At 32.5% G+C, this 25,767-nt stretch overlaps 2 protein-coding genes across 2 annotated transcripts; both read right to left on the bottom strand.

The window, feature by feature from the left end:
- Positions 1-473: 473 nt before the first annotated feature.
- Positions 474-3,624, bottom strand: LOC123922233. The gene is made up of 5 exons (XM_045974970.1): positions 2,955-3,624; positions 2,371-2,671; positions 2,146-2,278; positions 1,645-2,049; positions 474-1,521 (listed from the first exon to the last, which is right to left on the bottom strand). The coding sequence occupies exons 1-5, from the start codon at positions 3,622-3,624 to the stop codon at positions 574-576; spliced, it is 2,457 nt and encodes an 818-aa protein (XP_045830926.1). The 3' UTR covers positions 474-573.
- A 143-nt stretch (positions 3,625-3,767) lies between these two features.
- LOC123922232 lies at positions 3,768-6,849 on the bottom strand. The gene is made up of 2 exons (XM_045974969.1): positions 6,813-6,849; positions 3,768-6,463 (listed from the first exon to the last, which is right to left on the bottom strand). The coding sequence occupies exon 2, from the start codon at positions 6,459-6,461 to the stop codon at positions 3,768-3,770; it is 2,694 nt and encodes an 897-aa protein (XP_045830925.1). The 5' UTR covers positions 6,462-6,463; positions 6,813-6,849.
- Positions 6,850-25,767: the final 18,918 nt, after the last annotated feature.

Raw genomic sequence — 25,767 nt, 5'->3', positions numbered from 1 at the left:
ATAAGTACACTACAAGAAAACATGCATTTACTGAGGGCCTTTGGCCCTCAGTAATGCACAAATTTCGTCTAAAATGCATGCATTACTGACGGCCTTGGGCCCTCTGTAATTAGCTCGCCAGTAATGGTTACTGACGGCCCAGGACCGTCAATAACGTTACTGACGGCCTGGAGCCGTCAATAATACACACCGGTCAATTCAAAAGGCCACGCATTTGTGACGGCCTGGAGCCGTCAGTATGCTTTGTTCTTTTCGCACATTGTGACGGCCTAGAGCCGTCAGTAATGGTGAACGATTAAAAAAAAAATTAATAATTTAATTATTTAAAAATCAGTATTTGATTTTTAAATAATTAAATTATTAATTTTTTTTTTAAAAAATTAATATTAATTTTTTAAAACAAAAAATATACTGCATAATAAATAATTAAAAAAATATTAAAATTAAAATTTAATAAAAAGCATAATAAAAATACTTAACATAAGCATAATTAAATATAATGATAATATTGTCATTACAAAAAGAAAACAATTAAACAAATAATAATCAACAACAGATTATTAAAATTACACATCAACGTTGGTCAGGCGGCTGATATAGTGGTCGCTTCCCCTTGCCAGTGTCTGTTGGCTGACGCGACCTTCCTCGGCCTCGGCCTCTACCTCCCTCGTGTATTACGACTCCGGGGAGTGACGTTCGCGAAGGAGGTCGTGCCACAGGCCTATGAACGAAGTTAATTGGGGCTTGATTTGGGAAGAAGTTGCCTTGGGGTTGATTTGGATGTGGGATTATGAAGTCTTGTTGTGGATTTAATGATCTCTGGTATTCGGTGAAAGCAGTTTGTTGATTATTTCTACCGCTTCCGTCACTACTGCTTCCACTTGTTTGCCCAGTAGGATCAAAAAATTGTAAATGAACTGGTTCATTAAGCATCTGACTCATATCCTCTATGCTCATACTCAGTACTGGATCACCCTCTCGGTACTCCGGCAGCTGATTCAAATTAACCATGCTACTCAAATCCGGTCGATATTCTTGTTCACCGGCATTTTGATTTTGTCGTGCCGAAGCCTGAGATGATGATCCAACCCCCCCCCCCCCCCCCCCCCCCCCCGCCGGCGCCCTCTGCTGCGCAAAGAATTCCTGCAATATATGTTGGACCCGTAGGTCCACCCGGTCATCAAATGATGCTTCGAACTCATCGCGGAATTCTTCTCTATACGTGGCCCTCATTCGCGCTTCATACTCATCATCGGTTTCCTCTCTTTGAGTTGGACGAGAGCGTCCTGTACTCGATGAAGATGAAGATGTGTAAGTGACATCTCTCAAACCAGTTGGGTCACTTGCATATAGAGAAGATGTACACCCAGCAGCGAATTTGCGACCTCGAGTCGGACCACCAGCATTCTTAACAAAAGCCAACGACATCTTGTTTCGACGAACATCCTCATTATCTCGCCTATGAGGTGGTAGTCGTAGTTGGCTTGCATTATATTCTTCAACCCAAATTTGCGTCAACCTCTACAATAAATTAAAAAAAAATTATAATTAATTAATTATAATGTTTAGATATAATTATATAATGTTTAAAAAATAATGTTATACGAAATAAATAATAAATAATATATATAATTAAATACTTACCGACACTTCTTGCGCCCTTGCCCCCGTCCACTGACCGGAATCTGCATACCGGTGCATCATGTCATTCATCTCCATAAAGGTGGGTGGACGACCAATTTGTTGGATGAACTCAAGACGAAGCGTTCCGGCAGATTTAGACCCTCCAGAGTGTACGCACGCACGATTGGCTTCATCAGTATTTCTGTTGGCTTTGTTCTTTATACACTTTGCAATATACTCTTCCTCTTCCCATCTGCGGCACAGCATAGGGTATGAATTGCCAGCGAGCCAAAGTGGTGGTTTTGAAGGATCCTTTTTAATCTTTTTCCGCGCTTCAAAAAGTAAGGTCGACAGACGCTTGGTGGCTTTTTTGTTGAATATACGCTCAATAGCCGCTGTGTGGTGATTCAGCCAAGTTACTTGCGACTACGAAAAATAAAGAAAAATTGTTAATAAATTAGTAAATATATGTTTAGTAACAAAATTGATTTGATAAAAAAGTAATTATAAATAAAAACGTACCCTGAAGCCATTCCAAAATTGTTGATATCCACGCTCATCTGCCCTAACCTCCGTCCAGTTGAGATATGGAGCCTGGAATTTGGATTTCAATGCATTATTGATTGCCTTATTCGCCGGATTTTGGGGTTGCAAACTGCACAATATATATATATATTAGTTAAGAATAATTATCATATATATCCAATTAATTTATTAAACACAAATTCTTAATAATAATTAACTTACTCTGTGGCGGTATATAGCATGATGATGGGTCTACCATGCCGGTCAACCAACAATTCATTTTGAGGAGCTAGAAGTGCAATATCGGCAATTTCCTCGTCCTCGTGGTCATCATCGTCGTCGTAGGAGTCGTACTCCTCTTCCACACCATCTACGGTTCGAGACTTGGGCATACCCTCCAACCATCGATTCCGAACAACGCGGCGGGGTAATCTACGTCTACGTGGAGCGCGTTCGCGTCCGACACCCGGTGCTGGTGGAATATCATCAATGTCATCATCGACATTGTCATCATCAAAATTTTCTTCATCTGGATTCATCTATAATAAAAAAATATATGATAAATATATTTATATAATTAAGAAATACATGACAAATATATATATAATTAAGAAATACATGACAAATATATATATAATTAATTAAGAAATACATGACATATATTGTTTTATAATTCATCATCATTAAACGATAAACAAATGCAACCAAAAACAAATATTCAAGTACAACGATTAATATTATTACAACGCGGATAACTATATTATAAAATTAATTGTCATCCCAATCTGATACATCTTCATCATCACTGCCTTCATCATCACCATTATCTTCGACGTCCTCTTCATCAACATCACCATCAGAAGGTACTTCTTCGGCTTCTTCTTGTACACAAAGTTGATTAAAAGTTTCAACTGCAATGACATCATCAACATTGGACATCTCATCTTCCTGATATGGTTCATCTTCACGTTCATCTATCTCATTTTTTTCAATCAGACCCCTTGGTTTTGATGTTATTGCGGCACACCAACCTCGCTTATCCCTTGTAGTCGATGGATAAGGGACATAGTGAACTTGTCTGACGTTATGAGCCATAGCAAACGGATCATACAATGGATAATGTTTGTTCATTTTTATGTCCACGGTATTAGTCTTTGAATCATATCTGGTACCTCTATTTGAAGGATCAAACCATTTACAGTAAAACAACACGACTGTTTTCTTGTAATCAAGGTAATTGTATTCGATTTCAAATATGTTCTCAATGACACCGTAAAAATCTCCTTCACCATTTTCAGTCACACCTTTCATACACACTCCACTGTTTACTGTTGTTTTTCCTTCACTCCAACTGTGTGTCTCAAATCTGTAACCATTGACAAAGTAGGTGTGCCATTGTTTAACGGTTGACTTTGGGCCATCAGATAAGTTTCTCAAGTGTTGTATGACACGAGTTGCGGGTGTTTGTTGGTACATGTATTCTTTGAACCATGCTGGAAATTCCGAATTGATTTGAGCAGAAGTATGTTGTGTTAAAAATATCCTAAGTTATTAAATATCGTTAGTTATAAGCGAACTTAATTGGAATAAATAATTATTTATTAACTAATTAAAAATACTCACTGTAAATATGGCTCGACTTCATTGCAATTAATCAGCAAGTGAACATGCGCCGAATAGAGAACTTTGTCACCAGGATACAACACTTTCTCACCACCACCATTACGACCAGGCAAGCTGAATATTGACATGTTTAATGGGTGAATTCTCACAGGCCGAGATGTTTCAGTTTCATTGCGAATATGACTTGATGACAACGTGTCTTTGAAGTAATGCGAACAAAAGTAAATTGTTTCGCGGTGTAAGTATGTTGCACAAATTGAGCCTTCGACCCTAGCTTTGTTTTTCACGGCACGTTTTGCATAACCCATGAACCTTTCAAACGGGTACATCCATCTATATTGAACCGGCCCACCAAGTCTAGCCTCGTATGCAAGATGCACCACAACATGCTCCATAGAATCAAACAAGGCAGGAGGAAATATTCTCTCCAACTTACACAAGATCAGTGGAATGTCATTTTCCATCTTGATGAGATCAGCCTCTCTTAGCGTTGTCGAACACAAATTCTTGAAAAATTGACTGATTTCAATAAGCGGATTCAATACATGTTGGGGTAAAGAACTAAATGCAATCGGAAGTAAAGTCTGGAAAAAAACATGACAATCATGACTTTTCATCCCACGCATCCTTCCGTGGTCAACATCAGCGCATCTCGCCAAATTCGACGAATAACCGTCTGGCATCTTCACTTCTTTTACCCATCGACAAACAGATTTTGCTTCGTCAGGAGATAAAGTATAGTTTGCACGAGGTTTAAGAAGTTTGCCGTTAGATGTCTCCACCAACAACAGTTCGTTACGTTTGCAATACAACCCTATGTCTCTCCTCGCGTTGTCATTATCTTTCGTTTTTCCTTTGACATTCATGACAGTGTTAAATATATTTTCAAACACATTTTTCTCAATATGCATAACATCAAGGTTGTGACGTAAAAGGTTGTCTTTCCAATACGGCAAATCCCAAAAGATACTTCTTTTTGTCCAGTTGTGTGTTTGTCCATAACCACGCGGTTTAGAGGCAACACCACCTACAACCTCAACCTTTGGAATATCTTTCACTTTGTTCCAGACTTGTCGGGATGTCAAATAATCTGGTGGATCACGAGTCTCGGTCTCACCATGAACAAAAGCATTTTTATTTCTTCTAAACGGATGATCAGTAGGCAAGAACCGACGATGACAGTCAAACCAAGTAGCCTTCCCACCGTTGTGTAACCAAAACGCTTTGGTGTCCATCATGCAAATAGGACATCCTAGTTTACCATGTGTCCCCCATCCAGACAACATCCCATATGCAGGAAAATCATTAATGGTCCACATCAAAGCTCCTCTCATATTGAAATTTCGTTTTTGGTTGATATCATACGTCGCAACACCGTTCCACAATCTCTTCAAATCATCAATCAAAGGTTGTAAATAGATATCAATACCAACAGTTGGACTAGATGGGCCTGGTATTACAGCGGCTAAAAACATGTAAGGTTTTGACATGCACATATCAGGAGGAAGATTGTACGGGGTAATCAGAACAGGCCAACATGAATATGGAGTGGCTGATACTTGAGTATATGGTGTAAATCCATCTGAGCATAACCCAAGTCGGACATTCCGTGGCTCCGAAGCAAAGTCGGGATAAACTTGATCAAAATGCTTCCAAGCCATTCCATCAGAAGGATGTCGCAACTCACCTGACATTTTTCTCCTTTCATAGTTTTCACGATGCCATGTCATTTTACTGGCAGTTTGCATCGATGCATACAACCTTTGCAACCTTGGTATTATGGGTAAATAGAACATCGCCTTTCTTGGGATTGGCTTCCTTCTGACTGACCGTGAATTTCTTGTTACACGATATCTTGGTTCTTGACAAAATTTACATTCAAGTAATGCACCGTCATCTACACCAAATTCGTTGCTATAGTACAACATACACCCGTTAACACAACAGTCAATTCTCTTCGCTCCGAGTCCTAACTTTGCAACCAATTGTCTTGCTTCGTAATAATTTTTTGGCAAATCAAGAGGACGGTCTATTGTTATATCCAACATCAGTTTCGTTATCAAGTCCATGGTGTATTCTGAAACAAGACATTCAGACTTGATACCCAAAAGTCTAATACACACCGTTAACTTTGAGTCTCGAGAGCCTTCACACAACGGTGTATTTGTCTCTTTCAAAAGATCAAAAAATCGCTGGGCTTCCTCATTTGGTCTCTCGACGTTAACATCAGCGTCATATTCATCATCAGCAGGGTCGTCGACATCATTTGGCACATAAATCGGCGTATTAAACCCAAGGGCATTAGTTATCATATTGTCCATCTCATTAAACGGATCATAATGCTGATGATAATATTCGGGAACAACAACGGGCTGAAAAACACTGCTTGAAGCACGATTTTGATTCACGGGAACAGTCGTGGAACATCCCTCGCCATGACTTGACCAAACCCAATAATTAGGTTGGAATCCCTTTTTATATAAATGAGACCTAATTTCATCTTCGCTCCGTATTCTTGTACATCGACAAAGTACACACGGACATCTAATTCCCCCTTCACGTATCACAATGTCATTATATTTTACTGTATTGATAAACATTTCGACCCCTATTTTAAATTCCTCTTTAACCCGGCCCCTCTTTCCAGGATTATGTCTATCGTACATCCAATTACGATTGGTAAAATCCATATCTGCGTATAGTTTAATTAATATATAATTAGATCAATATATGTATTAAATTTATTACTTTATTTTTCAAAAGTATTTTGGACATATATATATGTCTACTCAACAATAACATATAAACTTTTAACATTTTATTTTTAAAGTTTATGGTTTATTAAATCTAAAAAATACTAAGTTTTTTAGTTGACAAAACTACCGACTTTTTAACATATATATTATAATTTTTTAAAATATAATTGTTTTTCTTTTTTTAAATACATAGTAATAATAAAATGCTAGTAACTATTTCTAAGTGTACGGTAAAAATAAAACTATCACTAAATATTATAAATTAAAATTACATATATTACTTACTTGGGTGCCGGGTAGAGTCTTACTTGGCGCGCGCTCCTAACCACAAACTCCGCTCCTAACCCACGACCTCCGATGACCACGAGAATTTGCTAATAAAAATTGTAAATAACAAATTATTAGAACATATACATTTAAATAACAAAGTAAATACACAAACTGTTAAAAAATTTCTTTTATAAATTTTTTTTAAAAAAATTTCGTTTTTTTAAAAAATAATATAAATATACTGTTTTTTTGAAAAAAAAATACTTATTTAAAAAAAATAATTCTGTTTTCGAAATAAACAAAATTAAATATATTTTTTTAATTTTTTTTACAAAAACAATAACTTTTATACATAGTGATAAGAAAATATTAGTAATAAATTACAAAGTATTAATTAATAACTATTACTAAGTATACGATAAAAAAAAACTATCACTATATAAATTAAAATTACGTTACTTACTTGGGTGCCGAGTAGATTCTTACTTGGCGCGCACCTAGCCCACGAACTCCGCTCCTCACGAGAATAAGACTTGCTATTAAAAATGGTAAAACACAAATATTAGAACATATACATTTAAATAACAAAACAAAAATTTTAAATTCGTAAAAGTAAAACACAAACACTTACCACTTTTTGTATGGAGATTAAGTTGAAAGTATGAAATTAGAGAAAATTTAAGAGAGAAGTTAGATAAAATTTAGAGAGAGAATGGAAATGAAAAAATGAAGTGAAGGAGTAGTAATATATAGGAGTAGTCATAATTGACCGTTACAATTTAAAATTCAAAATCAAGCAATTACTGACGGCCATAAGCCGTCATAATTGTCCAACGGAAATGTGGTTACTGACGGCCTGGGACCGTCATAACTCACATGCGTTACTGACGGCCCAGGACCGTCATAATTGCTTAACGGCTAGTGCGATACTGACGGCCTGGGACCGTCTGAAATGGGCAGTGCAATACTGACGGCCCAGGACCGTCACTAATGCTTAATAGTTAATTTTTTAATTATTTCCGTTCTTCAAGACTACTTACTGACGGCCATAAGCCTTCAATATCCCACAAATGCATTACTTAGGGCTTTTAGCCCTCAATAAGTTTGGTCAGTAATATTATGTTTTCTTGTAGTGGTAGGAATATAGTTCATAAGATAAGATGAGATGTAAAACTTTGATAGAAAAATTGTTGAAATTTAAGTGAGTCTCACATGACTATAAATACGTTAAATATATGATATATAAGAATGATGACTCACAACACATATTTAATGTTTTAAGATTTTAGGTGGAAGGTGATGCATGTGTTGTCAAAGTTTGTTGGTGACCGACGACCATGATCATTAGTTTGATGCTCTCTTAAAATTTCGAACAATATACCTAACACTAACATATATGGTGCTGAAAATATTTTTGAAAAAATGTTGTCAATGCTTATAAAAAGGGACATAATTCGTTATTTTGGGAGTTTTTTTTTCTTTATGATAACATGTGCAATAGAAGACCAACAATGAATTGGTTCAAGTGGTATTAAATCTGGTTCCCTTAAGCATGTAGTTAGGAGTTTGATCTCTGGCTCATGTGTATGGAGAAAAAATTCGGTTGGGAGAGGAGAACCCACGTTATGTGCCCCACAGGTTTTCCGACGAAGATTAGTCATCGTGAAAAGAAAAAAAAAAAAGGTGCAATAGAAGTTAGTCAGGTTATTTAAAAATCAAAATATGTAACTAGCTAGCTAATGTTTTTCTCTATTGTGCTCATACTTTTATCTTCTACACCTTACAAATATTTTAAAAAATAACAAAAATTAAAGAACAATATGATCCACATAAAAAAAAAATCCACATCAAAATTTTAATGTAGAAAAATGATTTCATAGAAATGCAATAAAAATACTCATGCAGGAATTAATATATTCTATAGTTATAATTTTTAAAACACATTTTTCATTTAAAATAAAAAAAATCTCACCCATTTCTATGTTTATGGGTTTGAGTAACACAACTAGTTTATACGTTAGCTAATACATAAACTTTAGAGTGCAATTTGAAATACGTGTATGATTCTACATTTTATTAATACATTTCTAAGATTTGTTCTTCTTCTCTTGGGACTAAGATACGGATCCGGTACATGAAAGGAACTTGATTTGCTCGTTCATATGATTTGTGTTTCACATGCAATGTCAAGTTAACAATGCACGTAACATTTTTTAAGTATTTTTCTGACTAACACTACTTTGGAGGTTTTCACCCATGTGCAGTGCCAACTTATTAAACAACATTGACAGAGTAGTTCGGAAGCAATCCCTATATCCTTAATTTGGTAATAATGTTCAACAACAATAACAACCAAAGTGTTCATTGTTGTAGATGTAGTAGTACATTTTAAAACTCATGGTGACCTAACTTAAATTACAAATTGGTACTAGTACAAGTTAAATCAATTCGAGTCCCGTCGTTTCTTTGAGAGAGATTTAAATATGAATATTTTTATAAGTGCTCTTGAGCCCTAAAGTCTTCTCTGTACCATCCCCTCGCCCGAAATTTATTTTACCAAAACAAATTAATTAGAGATTATGCATTTTTAAAAATAATAAAAACAATAATATTGCATTTTCATTATTTCCTAAATATTTACACAGTTATTTACTTCAAAAGTTTTGTAAATAAAATTAACACTAATTTTTTTTGTTACAAAATTAACACTAATTTATAAAAAAAAAATAGAAAACATTTTCATAAATTTTAAAAAATGAAAAAAACATTTTCATAAAATAACCAAGACTTTAATTAATGTCCGTGATGTGTCATATCTATAAGGGATAACATAACAAAGGAAATCACATGTTACGACTTACTATTGACCCTTGTTCTAACTTTTGCTAGTTAGTTGGATTCTGTTGATTTTCATTTTTATTGTGTGAAGTTACTACATTATTATTTTTTTTTCTTTCTCAAATTAACCCATGAAGTAAAAACACTCCATAACTGTGGTTACATTACATAATTAGTACTACTATGGTGCAACTTCTAATTATTACGTAGTACTACTACTAGTACTATGTAATCATATACTGATAACATGACCTTATCTAAGACTTGATGAGTTAGGTACGTACGAGTACAAAACGGACATGGTATGGTTATGGTACAAAACATAATTGACATGACGCACTTTTAAGAAGATGATCCTAGACACGTGTTCAAGCTTTATTTTCCACCAAATCAAGATAGTCGATGGATATTTAAGTTTTTAACCATTTACCTTTTATTTTTATGTGACAAATTATTGATTGAAGGGAAATAACAACAATTTATAAAAAGACCGATCATTAAATTTAAAACTATCGATATAAGCAAAGGAAAATAACGCTGTCACGATGTAGTAAACTAGTAATTATATATTTTTAGAACATTCCACTACAGGTCTCCATCCACATTACTCTTTTTTTTTTTTCACCACCAATTTAATCCGATTTGAGATAAGTTCTTCTAGTTTCAGCCTCATTTCAATCACAGTTGCAGGGGATTGAATCGTGGTCCTCTTTATAAAGTTCGACATCTATTACCAATGAATCAACTAACAATTCACCCAAAGAATTTTTTTATTTTTTTAACTATATATGTCTTAGTTAAAGCTATTTACTTTCTCTTTGGTATAAAGAAAGTGAAAAGATACTACTATGTTTGATTGATCCAACAATAAGCCCCGTTATTATGTCATAATCATTGTATGCTTCGTTGTGTCTAATATAAGTGTAATTATGTTTGAGTTTTCCTATGGTGTACAATCATACTCTCTTTTATACTCCCTCCGATCCTATATATAAGAAAAAGTCAATTTTTTAGATTCATTGTAGAATTAATATATATAGACAATAATATAGTCTAAATACATTATTTATACAATGAATCTAAAAGGTGAAATGTTTCTTATATATAGGACCGAAAGGAGTATAAGAAAAATACTACTAAGAAGTGGTAAGGACAATTGTTAAATAATCAAATATACTAAAATATTCTATTGAAAATTAGGTATGAAATTTTTAAAAGTCTAAAAAATATTATTTTTCGTAAAATTAATTAAAAATATATATTTAATTTTGATATATTCAATTAATTGTTTTTACAGCGTTAACAAATAACACTTATATATGTGTGACTTTTATTAGGGGTGAAAATAGGCCATACTGACCTAAAGGGACATATGGCTTAGCCTACTGAAGCTTATGCCAACCTATTTTTCTGAATAGAGCATACCAAGGCTATTATGTATTGTAAGACTTTTTTTTTTTTTTTTATGTTTTGACAAGAATATTGTAAGACTATTATGTGTAGTTAATTCTTTCTTTGTTAGGATTAAATGTAATTAACCATAATCTAATGTATTGATTTTGATCTGGCCGATAATATACAGTCGTCTTGTTTTCATTATCAACGATTTATTTTTGTTCTCAATGCTTTTCCAAATGGACAATTTTGAAATTGATTTTTTTGATTTATTAAGTGCTTCAAAAAGACTTTAAATAAGAGATCTAAAATAAAGTCATTTGTGGATGTTAGTTTTTTTTTTTATAAGCATTTGTGGATGTTAATTGTTCCGAATATGGTTAAATTTACCTTTACAAAATTACAACCCACTCTAAGATATTAATGTCATCTTATGAACGAGAAATAAGAAGTTAATAGGTATAATAAATATCATATTGTTTGTCGGAAACGAGACGAGTGACATCAAAGATTTTTTATTCATAATTTTACTGGTATAATTGATTAACATTGTAAAAAACAATTACACTAACATCATGTATAAATTAAACCCAACTCCTGACCAAAAAAAAAAAATTAAACCCAACTAAAATATAATTAGCCCAAACTAAATTATGAATTATTCATAGAAGTATCTCACACAATCAATAAATTATTAACACATTATGGGTGCACCTCAATTACTAGGCAGGGGAAAGATCTATCGGTAATAATGGTATGGTAAGTAAATATTAATGTCATGATCAATTATATTGTCTGTTATCATAAGGGTGGTAGATTGAACCTTTGTCCACTATTAAAAAGCCAAAAATGCAGCTATCAACCATATTACTGTTGTGTGCTATCATTGTTGTTGAGGTTTTTTTCTCTCATCTTCTAATCCTAGCTGTCACTACTTTTTCTTCTTCTTAGTTTATTAAAGAGGGGTCCTGAAATCACCACTCCAAATTGTTTTTCTTTCTAGTTATATTAAATAAGTGTGATTTTCACATATTTGTTTGTTTTTGTGTATTTTGTTGTTCCGTCTTTGTGCGGTGTTGTCCCGTCGTTGTGCGGTGTATTTTGTCATCACATCTTTGTGCGGTGTTCATTTGTTTCAAGTTGAAGGATTAATTTCGATCAAGTGCAAGTCCATATTTCAATGTTGACTTTTGTGTCATCAACGCTACAGATCCGAGGCATGAACATTTCAGACACTTCAATATAATCATATTCGTAGGCTTACGTAATTTGTCGTTTTATGCTATTAACATCGATGTTGTGAGTTTGTTCGCAGATCCATCCTTTTTGTTTTTAGCGAATTTGAATTTGTATTGCATCGATGTACTCTTTAAATTTGAATGAATGAATATTGTTTATTTTTAGTAAAAACAAAACCATATTCCTCTTATTTTCATTACTTTTTTTTTTTAAACAGAGTATCATCTACACGCAACTGTAGAGACTAATCCTTTAAGCTTTGTGGGACCTAAATGGATAACAAACTCTCTCTAAGAGTTTTAACATTGTTGCATACCCAAACCAGGGATCGAACTCAAGACCTTGGTTAAGTTAGAATAGACCCGCGCCATCTCATAAGTGCTCTTGGGTGTTATTTTCATTACTTCAAATAAAATAAAAATCTATTATGACCTTAGTCATAGAGTTATACTTGTAGCAAGAAAATAGTAACTTTTGACAGAGTCCACAACGAGGTCTCAATTATTCCACTGTCAAAGAATAAATGATACAGGTATAAGAACTTGTGGAGAATAGCAAATATGGTGCTTTTTTCATGAAGTTGGTTTCTATAGGAATCTCATACATTAAATCGAATCCTAGATGTATATTTATGGTGTAAATTAAGACTATCAGAAAAGCAGGTTCGATGTGATCATCTATTAGGTTGATCTTATTACATTTTTACCCTCCCAACTCATTCCCTTTTCTTCCTCTAGTTCTATCTGACTCACTTTTCTGCTTCTTAAAGAGTCTCCAAATTATTATATGATTCAACAAGTGGAAATTAATATATTATTTGATTGATGCATTTTTGGTATTCGACAAGTTCCTTCTATAACAGAGATGATTCTTCGAGACAATACTGTGTTAGGAATCCATCACATAAGTATATCAAAGTGTTTGATGTGGTATTTAAGTCATGAAACTCTCTCACCTATTAGACTAATTGATTGGGTTGAACTCTCATCATGTGCTCAAATTCTAACATACTCCTTCCGGTCTCAAACACCTCTTTTGGCCGACTTTCAAATCATAATTTGTTACATTGTGAGAGATTATAGTTCATTCCTAATTATATCGAATTCTTAATGATGATTACAAATTTCGTTTATTTATTTCTAAGTAATCTTTTTTTACTCTCTTGTGTAAAAAAATAAAAATTATAGGAAGAGGTAACATACTAATTATACTATTTAGTAAGAACTAAGTATATAGTTGGTTCAGTGGTGATTGACGCTGAACTTTGTAGAGAGGATTGCGGTTCGATTCACCGCAACTGTGATCGAAAGGAGACTGAAACCACTTGATGCAAAAACTGACCCCCAAACCAGATTCAACTGGTGCTAAAAGCAAAAAAATATGAGTTTTTTTTTTTTTCTAAAAAAAAAAAACTAAACTCGTATGAGTATAGTAAATTATTCTGGCCTCATCATGAAGGGGGGATGAAAGTGCGTTCCCCACTAAATCTTTGTGTAACCTTTATGTTCCAAATGGACACAAATTTGACCATAATTAACCATTCTTTGTGGTGGGTTTAATCACTGCATCCATTTAATGTTGCTTCAAGCTAAAAATAGTTTTGTAACCCACCTCTCACTCAAAGTTCATCCAATTTTTTTTCACTTACCCTTATCTTCACCTTGTTTCAGTTACATACAAAAGATATATATACTTAGACATATGGTACATAAAAATAACCATGTAAAATGAAAATGATATTAATTACCATTACTAATTATTATTATTATTATTATCTAGTGGATGGATGGTGACATGAAGTACTTGAATCATCACTTTTTTCCATAGAAAAATATATGGCACCGTCATGATATTGATTTAAACAGCCATAACCCACAAGCAGTGATGACTTGTACTGTTCAAAATTATGTTGGATGAGTCCCCACATTGATAGACATACGTGTGATCCAAATGTTCTTGTACATATATCGTTGCTGCTGTTCTCAACTTTGTTCTCTCGGTCTTTTTCTTGCCTCTGCTTCGATTGCCCTATACATACTAGTGTATTTATTAATTAATTCTGTACAGTCATATATAGTCCATCTAAATATTCATTCTTTATATTTATTTTAACCTTCTCATTTCAAGAAAAAGAGGGCCGGTAATTCAAAATTTGACCACGAAATAAGTAAAGTCTGGTCAAAAATTATTCCTACTAAAAATTTCGAGTTTCTCCGAACGATTTGTCGTAAGAAGAACTCGTTGATTAATCACTTGTTGAACGCAACTCAATGTTTGTTATCTAAATATTCATTTCATTTACCATACCTTACAATTATTGTTTCTTCAGTAATCGGTTGTTGTGCAATTCATAGTGCTGTGTCATTATTAAGGGGGGTTTTCTAACTCTTATATTAGTTGAATGTGTTTATATCAAAAAAAAAAATCTAAAAAAAAAATATTTCAATTAACGAATATCATAATTGATCCATAAATAGGAACCACCTAGTAACTAATATTCTCACTAAAACCCTCTCCCACACCCCACCTTCCACTGGTAATTAAATTATAGTACTTCAACTACCACAATGTGTATAACTATAAATGAGCTTCATAATGATTTTTTTTTTCTTTCTTCTGCCAACTGAGAAAATGAAATGAAGGAAAGCAAAGAAAAAACCTCCCCCTCTTATTTTGGTTCATGAATACGGTTATCATAATTAAGATAAACCAGAAGTTGTCAAAGTCATTTTCATCAACTTGTGAAATTCCATCAAACTATTAAATTACTTTGGATGTAGTTTTTTATAAGGTTAATTTTGAAAGTTCTGGCAGTACAGTTTGTTGTTCGTTTATCTTTTATGTATTTATGTGTAAATTTTTAACATATATTGATGAAAGATTCAATGTACATAGATATAATTTTATAAAAATGAATGGTTAACTCAAATAAAAAAGATTGAATAAAATATTTTGGTGGAAAAAATACTTTGAATTAAATACTGCCAAAAGGTAAAAAAAACAAATAAGATTTGTTGGTTTCTTAAATTCCAATTTTCCCTAAACTACGGACACGTCAAAGACACCTTTATATGTGAGGAGGAAATCTTTTGGATGCAAAGGATATTTTGGCAGTTAGTAACTTACTATGCTAATGATACAATCCATTAATTCCATGGTCCTTGTTAATTTGTCAATGTGAATTGAACTTGAAGATTTAAATGCACAAGATATTACAATTCTTGACTTATCTCTAATATAAGAAGTTTAGATAATCTCGGATATGGATTTCTTATTGTCAAATAATAATTGCAGTTGAATCTCAACCACCTGATTAGATCAATACATTTTATAGTGTTAAATCTATATCATTTGATTTCAATATATAATGCACCGACTCTATGACTATATGTATTGACCGTAAAGGAATTCATGTCCGATAACCCCCTTATTATTGAAAAAAGAAAAACCCCTAATGCCAAGTTGTTAAATAGTCACATATGATATGGTCCATAATATTATTTGATACATGACCAATCCAAAACCATATATAGATTTGATACTTTGAACGCACGATTTTGTTGATAGGAAGGTGGATCAGATTATACGCATTATATATTCCTATTACGTATGGAATGAATCTCTCATGTATTTGGAGTATCATCCGAATGGGAAAAATCCAAAGAGGTAGAAGAATGACATAACCTTCCTTTTCTTTCATTTTCATGTGTATCAAAATTTGATAAAATAGCCATGAATTAGTTTTGATTTTTGGTTCACAATAATTTGTCTTCCTTGCTGTATTTTTCATTTTAAACCTTTAAAGTACATGTATGGTACCAAATATTCAGACATTTGACCAACAGGAGCAACTTTTTCTTCCGCGCTTGACGCTCGAGAATGATGTTGTATATCATTTTTTTTTAATTAGAGGACCATGTTAGCAGCCAACACTCGGTGGGATTTAGTCCCACATCGGATAGATAGGACTCTTGAGAAGAGTTTATAAAGAGGAGGCAATCCTCACCTTACAAGCCGGTTTTGTAAGGATGAGTTAGGCCTCGATATTCGTGACAGACCAAGTTCTTTTTTAATGGAGAAGATGAGACATCTAAATATATACCGCGCACCACAAAATGACCGATTAAGGTCATAAATTAATTAAATTTAATGACCAGTCATATCGCACGACTACGCACCGGACTTATATACATAGAAGTAGAGATAGATCAAGTAAGCAAAATCATCTACAATATTAGAACTCCTATGACTACCATACTTGGTCAATCTAGATAAAACTCCAATTGTAAAAAGACCCCTCCACATACAATATGTCGTGTGTTCACCCCTTTTCGTACCTCACCTAATCATTGTCAATCAATGAAAAATATTTAGTGGACACCATATATATAAATTAGGGTTGGGTCTCATGAAATGAATGAATCCATACCCATAAAAGGAGCAGCAGTTTCTCTTTCCTCCCCCAAATTTTTCTTTTCACGCAATAGACGCATAAAATTTTGGAAAATATTTTTCGAAATATTTTGGGAGGAGGAAAGAGAATCTGTAAAGGAGCACGCCTATAAGAAGTAAACAATAGAGAGGAAATCACATATACTTTTGCAAAAATTCTAAAATACAAGATTACATTTGTTTCTTCAAAAAAAAAAAGATTACATAGTATTTTTGTTAAAAAAACACAAGATTACATAGTATTTCTCAAATTAGGATATCATTGACCCTAGACGGCAACCTAAACTTGTATTTTAGACAAGAAGAACAATACAATTTTTATTTGGTCAAAGCAAATTTTTCATTTTATTTAGATCTTCTAGTGAACAAAAACATGGAAATTTGTCTGACAAAAACATATAATAAAAAAAAAACCTACTATACAAGTGTTTTAATTAACTAGAACATTGACCCATGCGGTGCATGGGTCTAATACCGCATGGGTCTAATTAAGTGTAATATGTAACATAAACTTAAGTAGACATCCATAAATAAATAAAAATTGTGATTAATTCCTCCGTTCAAATTTATTGAAAACAGGGTTAACATATTAGGATTCATAAATTCATTCATAATTGAAGTACATGTTTTAGCGGTTGAAAGGTTTTATTGTAAGTAAGGGATGCAGGTTCGATGACAAATCTGTATTTTTGAAAACAGGGTTAATGATAATTAAAGGTTAAACCTTACGTTTATTTTAGGTTTCAATTTGGTCCCTTGTGTTTAAAAAGTATCAATTTGGTCCCTTACGTTTATTTTAGGTTTCAAGTTAGTCCTTTCTGTTAGTTTTTTCACTAACACCGTTTGAACAGTACACGTGTCAGTGTGTCCAAGTGCCACGTGTCAGTCCACATATGCAAATTGACTGCCACATGTGACAAAATTGACGGAAAGGACTAATTTGAAACCTAAAATAAACGTAAGGGACCAAATTGATACTTTTTAAACGTAAGGGACCAAATTGAAACCTAAGGGACCAAATGTATAGTTAAGCCTAAAAAATAATTAAAGACATAATCAAGAACATAAACTTAAGTAGACATCCATAAATAAATAAAAATTGTGATTAATTCCGCCGTTCAAATTTATTGAAAACAGGGTTAACATATTAGGATTCCTAAATTCTTTCATAATTGAAGTACATGTTTTAGCGGTTGAAAGGTTTTATTGTAAGTAAGGGATGCAAGTTCGATGACAAATCTGTATTTTTTTAATATAAAGCTGCAATAAAAAAAAAGAGAAAATGAGAGGGGAAAAAATTTGGTTTAGGGTTAGCTTATGTTAGCAAGCTTATAATATAAGAGATTATCGATTTTTAATTGTTTAAATTGTGCAATGAATTTTTTTTTTTTGAAAACTTGGTATCCGGCCTTAGGACCGACTAATCCAAGGGGACCAATCCCACCGCCCACTTGCGGGGGGCCCATTTAAAGCCAGAGTTTTTTTTGCTCTGTATGGACTTAGCCCACCGAAATTGGCACCAGTGGGAATCGAACCTGAGACCTTGAGAGGAGCATACTCCAAGGGCCCAAGCCAACACCACTCGACCAACTCCAAGTGGGTTTGCAATGAAAATTGATGGTGCTTAATTGTCGTATGAAATCTTTCCTATGAAAGTTGATGGAGCTTAACACTTTGTGGACATAATTTAAATCACAATTGGTCTGCCAGTGCATATTGTATCAATTGATCATCAGTTAATATTAAATCTGCAATGTTAAGATCAAAATAATGAATGTGATTAGTGACATGACTATGGTTGTGTTTGGTTGTATTGCAAAAAAAAAAAAATTGATTTAGCAGAATTGAGTTTGACAATAACTTTCCAAATTACACGTGATAATAACTTTCCAAATCTCACATGATAATTATTCTCTAAATTTATGATCCGGTAGAAAAAAAATCATTGATCAGGAAAGACATAAATATATTTCGTGATGAATAATATAGTCAACAATAATTTTGATATGATATACTTTTATAATTGATGGTGCTTATCAATTATTGCACATAATTTTAATCATAATTTGTATACTTGCCATAATGGTTGGAAATATTGCCTTGCACCGAAGGGTTGTCGGTTCGAATCCTAGCCAAGACAAAATTGTATTATTTTTTAATAAAAATTGCAAGATAAAATGGAGGGAAAACAGGAAAAACAAATTAGGGTTTAGAGTTTGCTTATGTATACAAGCTTATAATATAAAAGATATTTGGGTAAATGATCATTTACCCCCCTGCAAAATAAGCAAATTTTCGTTTACCCCCTGTGCATATTTTTTTTCTGTTTACCACCCTGCAAAAAATAAATTCTCTCATTTTGCCCCCTGGCTCTACAGCAGGACATGTGACTGTGCAAATCTGCTGACGTGGCTTGTACACATGAAAAAAATCATTTATATTTTTTAAAAAAATTCCACGTCAGATATTTTTTTTTATAAAAAATAAAAAAAATTTCCTACAAAATAAAAAAACCAATTTTCTTATTTTCTTTTCCCAAAATTTTTAAAAAAATCCTACAAATAATTTTTTTTCCTACAAAATTTTAAAAATTATATTTGTTTTCCAACAAACGAATTTTTAAAAAAAAATTCCTCCCACAATAAAAAAAACGAATTTTCTTATTTTACTCCCAAAATAAAGATTTACTCCGAAATAAAGTTTATTTCCAAATTAAATATTTTAAAGATTTATTTTCAAATCTCTTTGAATTAAAAAAAACATAATCTTTAATTTTTAAAAACAAAACTTTATTTTTTTTGTTAATCTCTTTGAATTAAAAAAAAAAATAGAAGAAGTTTTATTTATGTTTTCCTCTTCTACCAAAATTATATGTGATATTAAATTATGCAGCAAAAAAAAAAAAAAAAGCAAAATTATGCTTCAATTCTTATGTGATATTAAATTGTGCAGCAACCTTAGCTTGCACTATATCTGCAGCACTAAATTATGCAGACAAAAGTAAAGATTCTATTTTTTTTAATTAAAAGATATTTGAAAATAAATCGTTAAATTCTTTATTTTGGGGACAAAATAAGAAAATTTAATTTTTTATTTAGGCAAAAAAAGTTATTTTTGTACGAAATCTTTTTTTTTCTTTTGTAGGAAAGAAATTATTTGTAGGAAATTTTATTTTTAATTTTGGGAAAAAAAATTCATTTTTTTTTTGTAGGAATTTTTTTTGAAAAAAAATATATATTATGTGACATGAAATTTAAAAAATAAATATAAATGATTTTTTCCACGTGTACAAGCCACGTCAGCATATTTGCACAGTCACATGTCCTGCTGTACACCCAGGGGGCAAAATGAGGGAATCTATTTTTTGCAGGGGGGTAAACAGAAAAAAAATCTGCATAGAAGATAAACAAAAATTTGTTTATTTTGCAGGGGGTAAATGATCATTTACCCTTAATATTTTGGCAAATTCCCACATTTAGCTAGCATGACTCTCTTTTACCTTTGTGGCAGCTTTCTCAACGATGGGTCATAAAAAACAATCTTGTGTACATGAAATTATTCTACATGTAGTTGCAATAGTGTTCTAACAAATTATTGACTACAGCCAAAATTTACAACTAGCAACTGGAATTTCTTTATCAGTCAGAATCAGACTCAACTTTTAAGTAGAAAACAGAAATAAGTTGCAATAGTAAAAATGAACAGAGAAAGTTTTGAAAATAAAAATGCAACATTAAAAGTCAAATAAGCAGAGAGCTCATAAATAAGTCATCAATCACCCTTTGAATCCAAGATGAATAATTATTACTGTACTAGTATAATTTAATCATGCAAACAATTTTTTTTAATTATTATCAAAGTAGTATATTAAAGAGCTTATGACCCATCACTGAATAATGTGATACTAATTCCTAAAATTGGGAGTTGGACATAACTCAACCTTACACAATCGTCTTGTAAGACAAAAATTGTCTTTTATTTATAAATTATTGTTCATGTCAACTCATATCCGATATAGGACTTCTAACACTTATTGCATTATTTGCATATGACAATCATAAAAAAAAAAGTCATGCTTCAAACCTACAATGGAAAACTTGAGTTTCTCTCTATGGCTACTTTCCCGAATTTCCAAACAATGCAACTTTCCAGTTTCCACTTTCTACTAGCAATACTATCCAATACTAGTGGTTACAGTTTATCGGTTCAGCTTTTGAATTTTTTTTTAGTTTTGTCATAGAGTAGTATACTTTAGCATCACTCTTTTTGCATCAACTATATTTCTATGTTTAAATAAAGGGTCATGCTAACTAGTGTCCCCGGGGCACTAGTTAAGGAACTAAAAAGGGAAAGAAAAGAAAAAAATTGTATTGAAAAAACAAAAATTTAAACTTTTAAGATGTTGACTTCACAAGTTTCAAGATAATATTACTATCTTTAGTTACCTTAACCAATGCCCCGGGGGCACCGGTTAGCATTTTCCTTAAATCAATTGCTTTTTTTTTCTACAATCAGGATTAATGGTCATTCGATGAAGATCAATCGATTAAAAAATGCAGATTTTAATTTTAAATTTATGATTTAAAATTTCAAGTTTAAACTTAGACTATTCAATCTTAATAGAACGACCATCAATTTCTCAATAGCATGAAAATGAGGAATTCTTTACGGTAGGGAAATCACATTCTCCCTTGTGCATGGAGACATTGTAATGTTAGGCACATTCCTTCATTTTCATCATAAACATACATGGCTCATAAGAAGAAGCAAAATTGGAGTTTTAGAAAATACAAATGTATCATTCCTATTTCAATATTGATTTTAAAGTAGTGTTAACATTTAAGTGTTCTCAATTGTGCCTTTCAAGTGTCCCTGTTTGAATAAATTAATGTTAACATGTGCATATATGGCACATGTTAAGGTAGTAAAAATAGAAATTATGTCTTAGAATTTGTGCATTTTAACTTTTCAAGCATTAAATGTCTTGTATCATTAAATGTTAAATTTCTATATTAACATACCTTATCATGTGCCCTATATGCACATGTTAACAAGACCCAAACATAAATTTGAATGAAAATTTAATTTGAAATATGAAATGATTTATGATAGAATGTTTTTAATTTAAAATAAATTTAAATGTAATTTCAGATTATTGGAGACAAAATCACATTTAAATCATAACATCCATAAAATTAAGAAATTTCATGAAATGACCGTCTCGAGCAAAAGTAAGATAAAAGGGCCTTTCTTGAAGCCCACTCAGTTTAGTTGAAACCCACTCACAATGGAAAATTTCTCATCCCACCAACTCACTTTCTCACCACACCCCTGGAAATTCCATTTTTGCCCTTGGTCAAAAAATTCGGAACGTGTTTTTCGAATTTTTTTTGCCTTAAAAAACAAATTCGGAATGTATTTTCTGAATTTTTTCCAAATTTGAACTAAAAAAATTCGGAAAACGCGTTTCGAATTTTTTGACCAAGGGCAAAAATGGAATTTCCAGGGGTGTGGTGAGAAAGTGGGTAGTGGGATGAGAAATTTTCCTCACAATGATCTTTGTGGGTTCCTCTGATTTGAAAATTATTTTTGTGGCCTCATGATGTTTTCTCTCCCCACCACCCGTGAATCTTTTATACCCCCAACATTCCAATTTTGCCCTTGCAGAAAAATTCGGTTCGCAAAATCCGAATTTTTACTAGTGAAAATTCAGAGTAAAATTCGGTTTATAGAAACCAAAATTTGTTTTCAAGGCAAAAAAAAACTTCGGTTTCTGCGAACCAAATTTTTTTTCAAGGGCAAAATTGGAAATTCAGGGGGATAAAAGATTCAAGGAAGGTGGGGAGAAAAAACATCCTCTTGCATTACTTTCAGGTCCTCAAATGTTTAAAATTACCCTTTAGTGTCATCTGGAAATTACAATCCAAACACGCATGATTTTGGAAGATAACTTTCAAAACTTACTAACATAAGAATTTTATTGTTTTGTTTTTGTTTTCAGCCTTTGGTTCCTAGTAGTCCAGAGTTCGGGGCGAGTTCTGGAATCAAGTGGTTCCAGTCCCCTCCCAAATGTAGTTGTGAGGGATCGAACCATGGTGCTCCCTACCAAGTTCAGCGCCAATCACCACTAACCAACTAATATTTGGTTAGCATTTTTATTTTTATTTTATGGGTTTTAGAAGTTACGAACCGAACAGGAAGAATTTCGGAACTTTTTTAAGGAAGAAAATTTTATGGGTTTTAGAAGATAAGAGTAATTGACAAAGAGTACAATTGACAAATCATTCCCTTAAAACCCCAAACAAACAGTTAATTAGAAACGTTAAATCTGATAAAACTGAACAATTAAAAAAAACGGACGGAGTATTATTTAAAAAACTTGTAGTTATTATAAGATCATAGCATAAGTGGTAAGAGGAAAAATATAAAAGTGTCATTTAATTTTTGGTTAGCAATCACTTTATAATATTCTCTTAACGATCACTTTTTTTTTTTGACGCATCTTAACAAGCACCTAATGACTTTAATAATTTAACATTTTTTAAAGTTTCTGAACAAGCACCTAATGACTTTTTTAGTTTTCCGTTTTTGTAAGTGTATGGTTAGAATAGTAACACAAAATTAAGAAAGTGTATTTTTGCACCTTATCTTCCTGTTATATCATAGTTTTAATCCACCAATAAATTACTATTTTTTTGCACTCACTTTCTCTTTCCAATAAATTTAATATATTATGTAACTAAAAAAAAAATTAATATGTTAGTATGTACCAAATTTTTTTTTCCTTTCCAAATTTAATAAATTCCTATTTTGTGTTTTGAGATGAGCGGTAAATTTTGAAATTGAAATCACTGTATTTTGTTACAGATCTGAAAATCCCGCTATTTTGAGTTTACCTTTTAAAACCAAACAGAGACACTGTGAGAAGAAAGGAGAATGGGAAATCAGAATAAACATCCTTTTAAAACCCAACAGCTGAGATTATTACTACTCATAAATTCAAAGATGAAAATCCTCAACATGTTGATATTATTCAAGGAATTGAAAGTTAAGAATATAGCTGGAACGAGATCTGGCTTTACATCACCAGCTGAGCCGATTGAAAATGGGTCGGCTTGCTTATTGGCGTAACTAATCATGTTCATGAGATGTTGTTCAAGACTGCTGACTATTTTGACCAGAGGGGGTGATAATGGAATTTTCTCACCTATGCATGCAATGCATATCATTCATTCTCTGCACAAAACCTAAAGAACAACAAAATTGAAATTCAGGTTGTTGGTAACTCAACTGAAGGTATCTTTAGTACTTAGTGTTTTTCATTTAATGGAATTTATTATTTAACTTAATTTGGGGTTTTGAATGTTTGAGCTTTAGTAGATATAGGTTTGGATGGTAGGACTAATTTTAGTTTATTATTTTTATGTTTGATGGGTTTACAGAATAATGACCCTGACTCCGGTTGACTATGGTTTAAAGCGTCGTGGTGCACATCATGAACAACATCCATCATCAAGTAAGAAAAAGAAGGAAGTTGTTTCTTCAACTTAACATGGGTAATTTTAAAGATGATTGATTTTGATAAAGAAGATCATGGTTTATGGTGTTGTTTCTTCAATAAGTTGTTACTTGGAATGAGAAGGCTTTTTGCCATCTTGAAATTTAGCTGGTATTTCTGTCACATTTAGTAGTTCTAGCCAGTGTGGTTGAATGGAGACCATGGAAAAATGGCTTGGCGATTTTTCTGACAGACTCCAATAGCCAATTTGTGAAGGGATGCCAGCCACATCGGTGCTAGTTGTTTTATATGGCAAATTTTACTAGATTCTGCCATCCATATCGACAACATTTGTTCTATGTTTTTTAAATGGTTTTCCTATGTAAAACAGTTTTCATAGTTAATGATTTTATGTAAAACAGTTTTTAAATGATTTTATGTAAAACAGTTTTATGCATGTGTTTTGATTGAAGTACTCGTATTTGTCTCCTTTTCATAGTTAATGCATAAAGTTGGCACATAAATTCTTCCATATGTTACTTGTTTCTCAGACCATAGAGGAGTTTTACTAAAATCATTTGTTTTCTTGTAGGCATATAACTATTAGTCAGCTGACCAGCTGCAACAAATACGAATTACCCCAATGGTAGCTCAGCGGAGATTGCTTGTACACAAGGTAACATTGTTTCAGTTTGATATTTGGATTGTGAAAAGGATTTATTGTTTCAGTTTGTCATTATATTTCCTCAGGGTGTTAGCTCCATCTGAAATTTAACAAGTATAGCCTTGTGTTAGCAACTGTCATTATATATATTGTTGTATTAGATTTCTTGATCTTATTTACTATTTTCGTTAAGAAATGTGATTTATGTTGGATTTATTTCAAGGGCTGCTTATATAAAGCAACTTTTTTGATACAAACAAAGTGAAAAAAGGGGAGAGAATCTGGACATCAAGAAAGACCAAGCCCTGTTTGAAATTAAATTGAGAGAGGATTTTGAAGGACTTTTTAAGGAAAAAAAAACTCTCATTTCCCTAACTGAATTCTTTATATTTTGTATTTCTATTATCTTTGGTGAAGTTTTATCATAGATATCCGGCAAAACTAGACGCCGACCTGTGCAATGTATGGATCTTTTAGAATGTCATATATAACATTTGATAGGAAGAATAAATCCCTTTCATTAGGTGGAAGAGTGGTTCTTATTAATTCTGTATTGGCTAGTGTTCCCCTTTTATTTTTTCTCGTTTTATAAGGCCCCTAGAAAGGTCATTAAAGCTTTGATAAGCATCCAAAGGAATTTTCTGTGGAGTGGGATAAATGCAATTAAGAAGATGGTCTAGGAGTGAAGAATTCGGAGTTGTTCAATTTAGCACTTTGCGCGAAGTGGACATGGAGGTTCTTATCTGGTCAATTTGCTCTATGGTTTATTGTTGCTGCAGTTCCGATATGGCGGCGAAAATGGTTATTTGGATTTAGAATCATTAGCGTTGTGTGGTAGACATGACTCAATATGTGGAGAGATATTGTAGGAGGTTGACAGAGGA

The sequence above is a fragment of the Trifolium pratense genome, linkage group LG4 (assembly GCF_020283565.1).
Source record: "Trifolium pratense cultivar HEN17-A07 linkage group LG4, ARS_RC_1.1, whole genome shotgun sequence".
Classification (NCBI taxonomy): Eukaryota; Viridiplantae; Streptophyta; class Magnoliopsida; order Fabales; family Fabaceae; genus Trifolium; species Trifolium pratense.
Note: the sequence above shows the minus strand (reverse complement) of the source record. Positions and strands in the feature narration are given on the sequence as shown.

Coding starts and splice junctions, on each gene's coding strand:
- LOC123922233 (XM_045974970.1), bottom strand. CDS start 3,624: ATGTACCAACAAACACCCGCAACTCGTGTCATACAACACTTGAGAAAC. Junction 2,279..2,370: donor ATGCTATATACCGCCACAGA/GTAAGTTAATTA, acceptor TATATTGTGCAG/TTTGCAACCCCAAAATCCGG. Junction 1,522..1,644: donor CAAGGGCGCAAGAAGTGTCG/GTAAGTATTTAA, acceptor AATTTATTGTAG/AGGTTGACGCAAATTTGGGT.
- LOC123922232 (XM_045974969.1), bottom strand. CDS start 6,461: ATGGATTTTACCAATCGTAATTGGATGTACGATAGACATAATCCTGGA.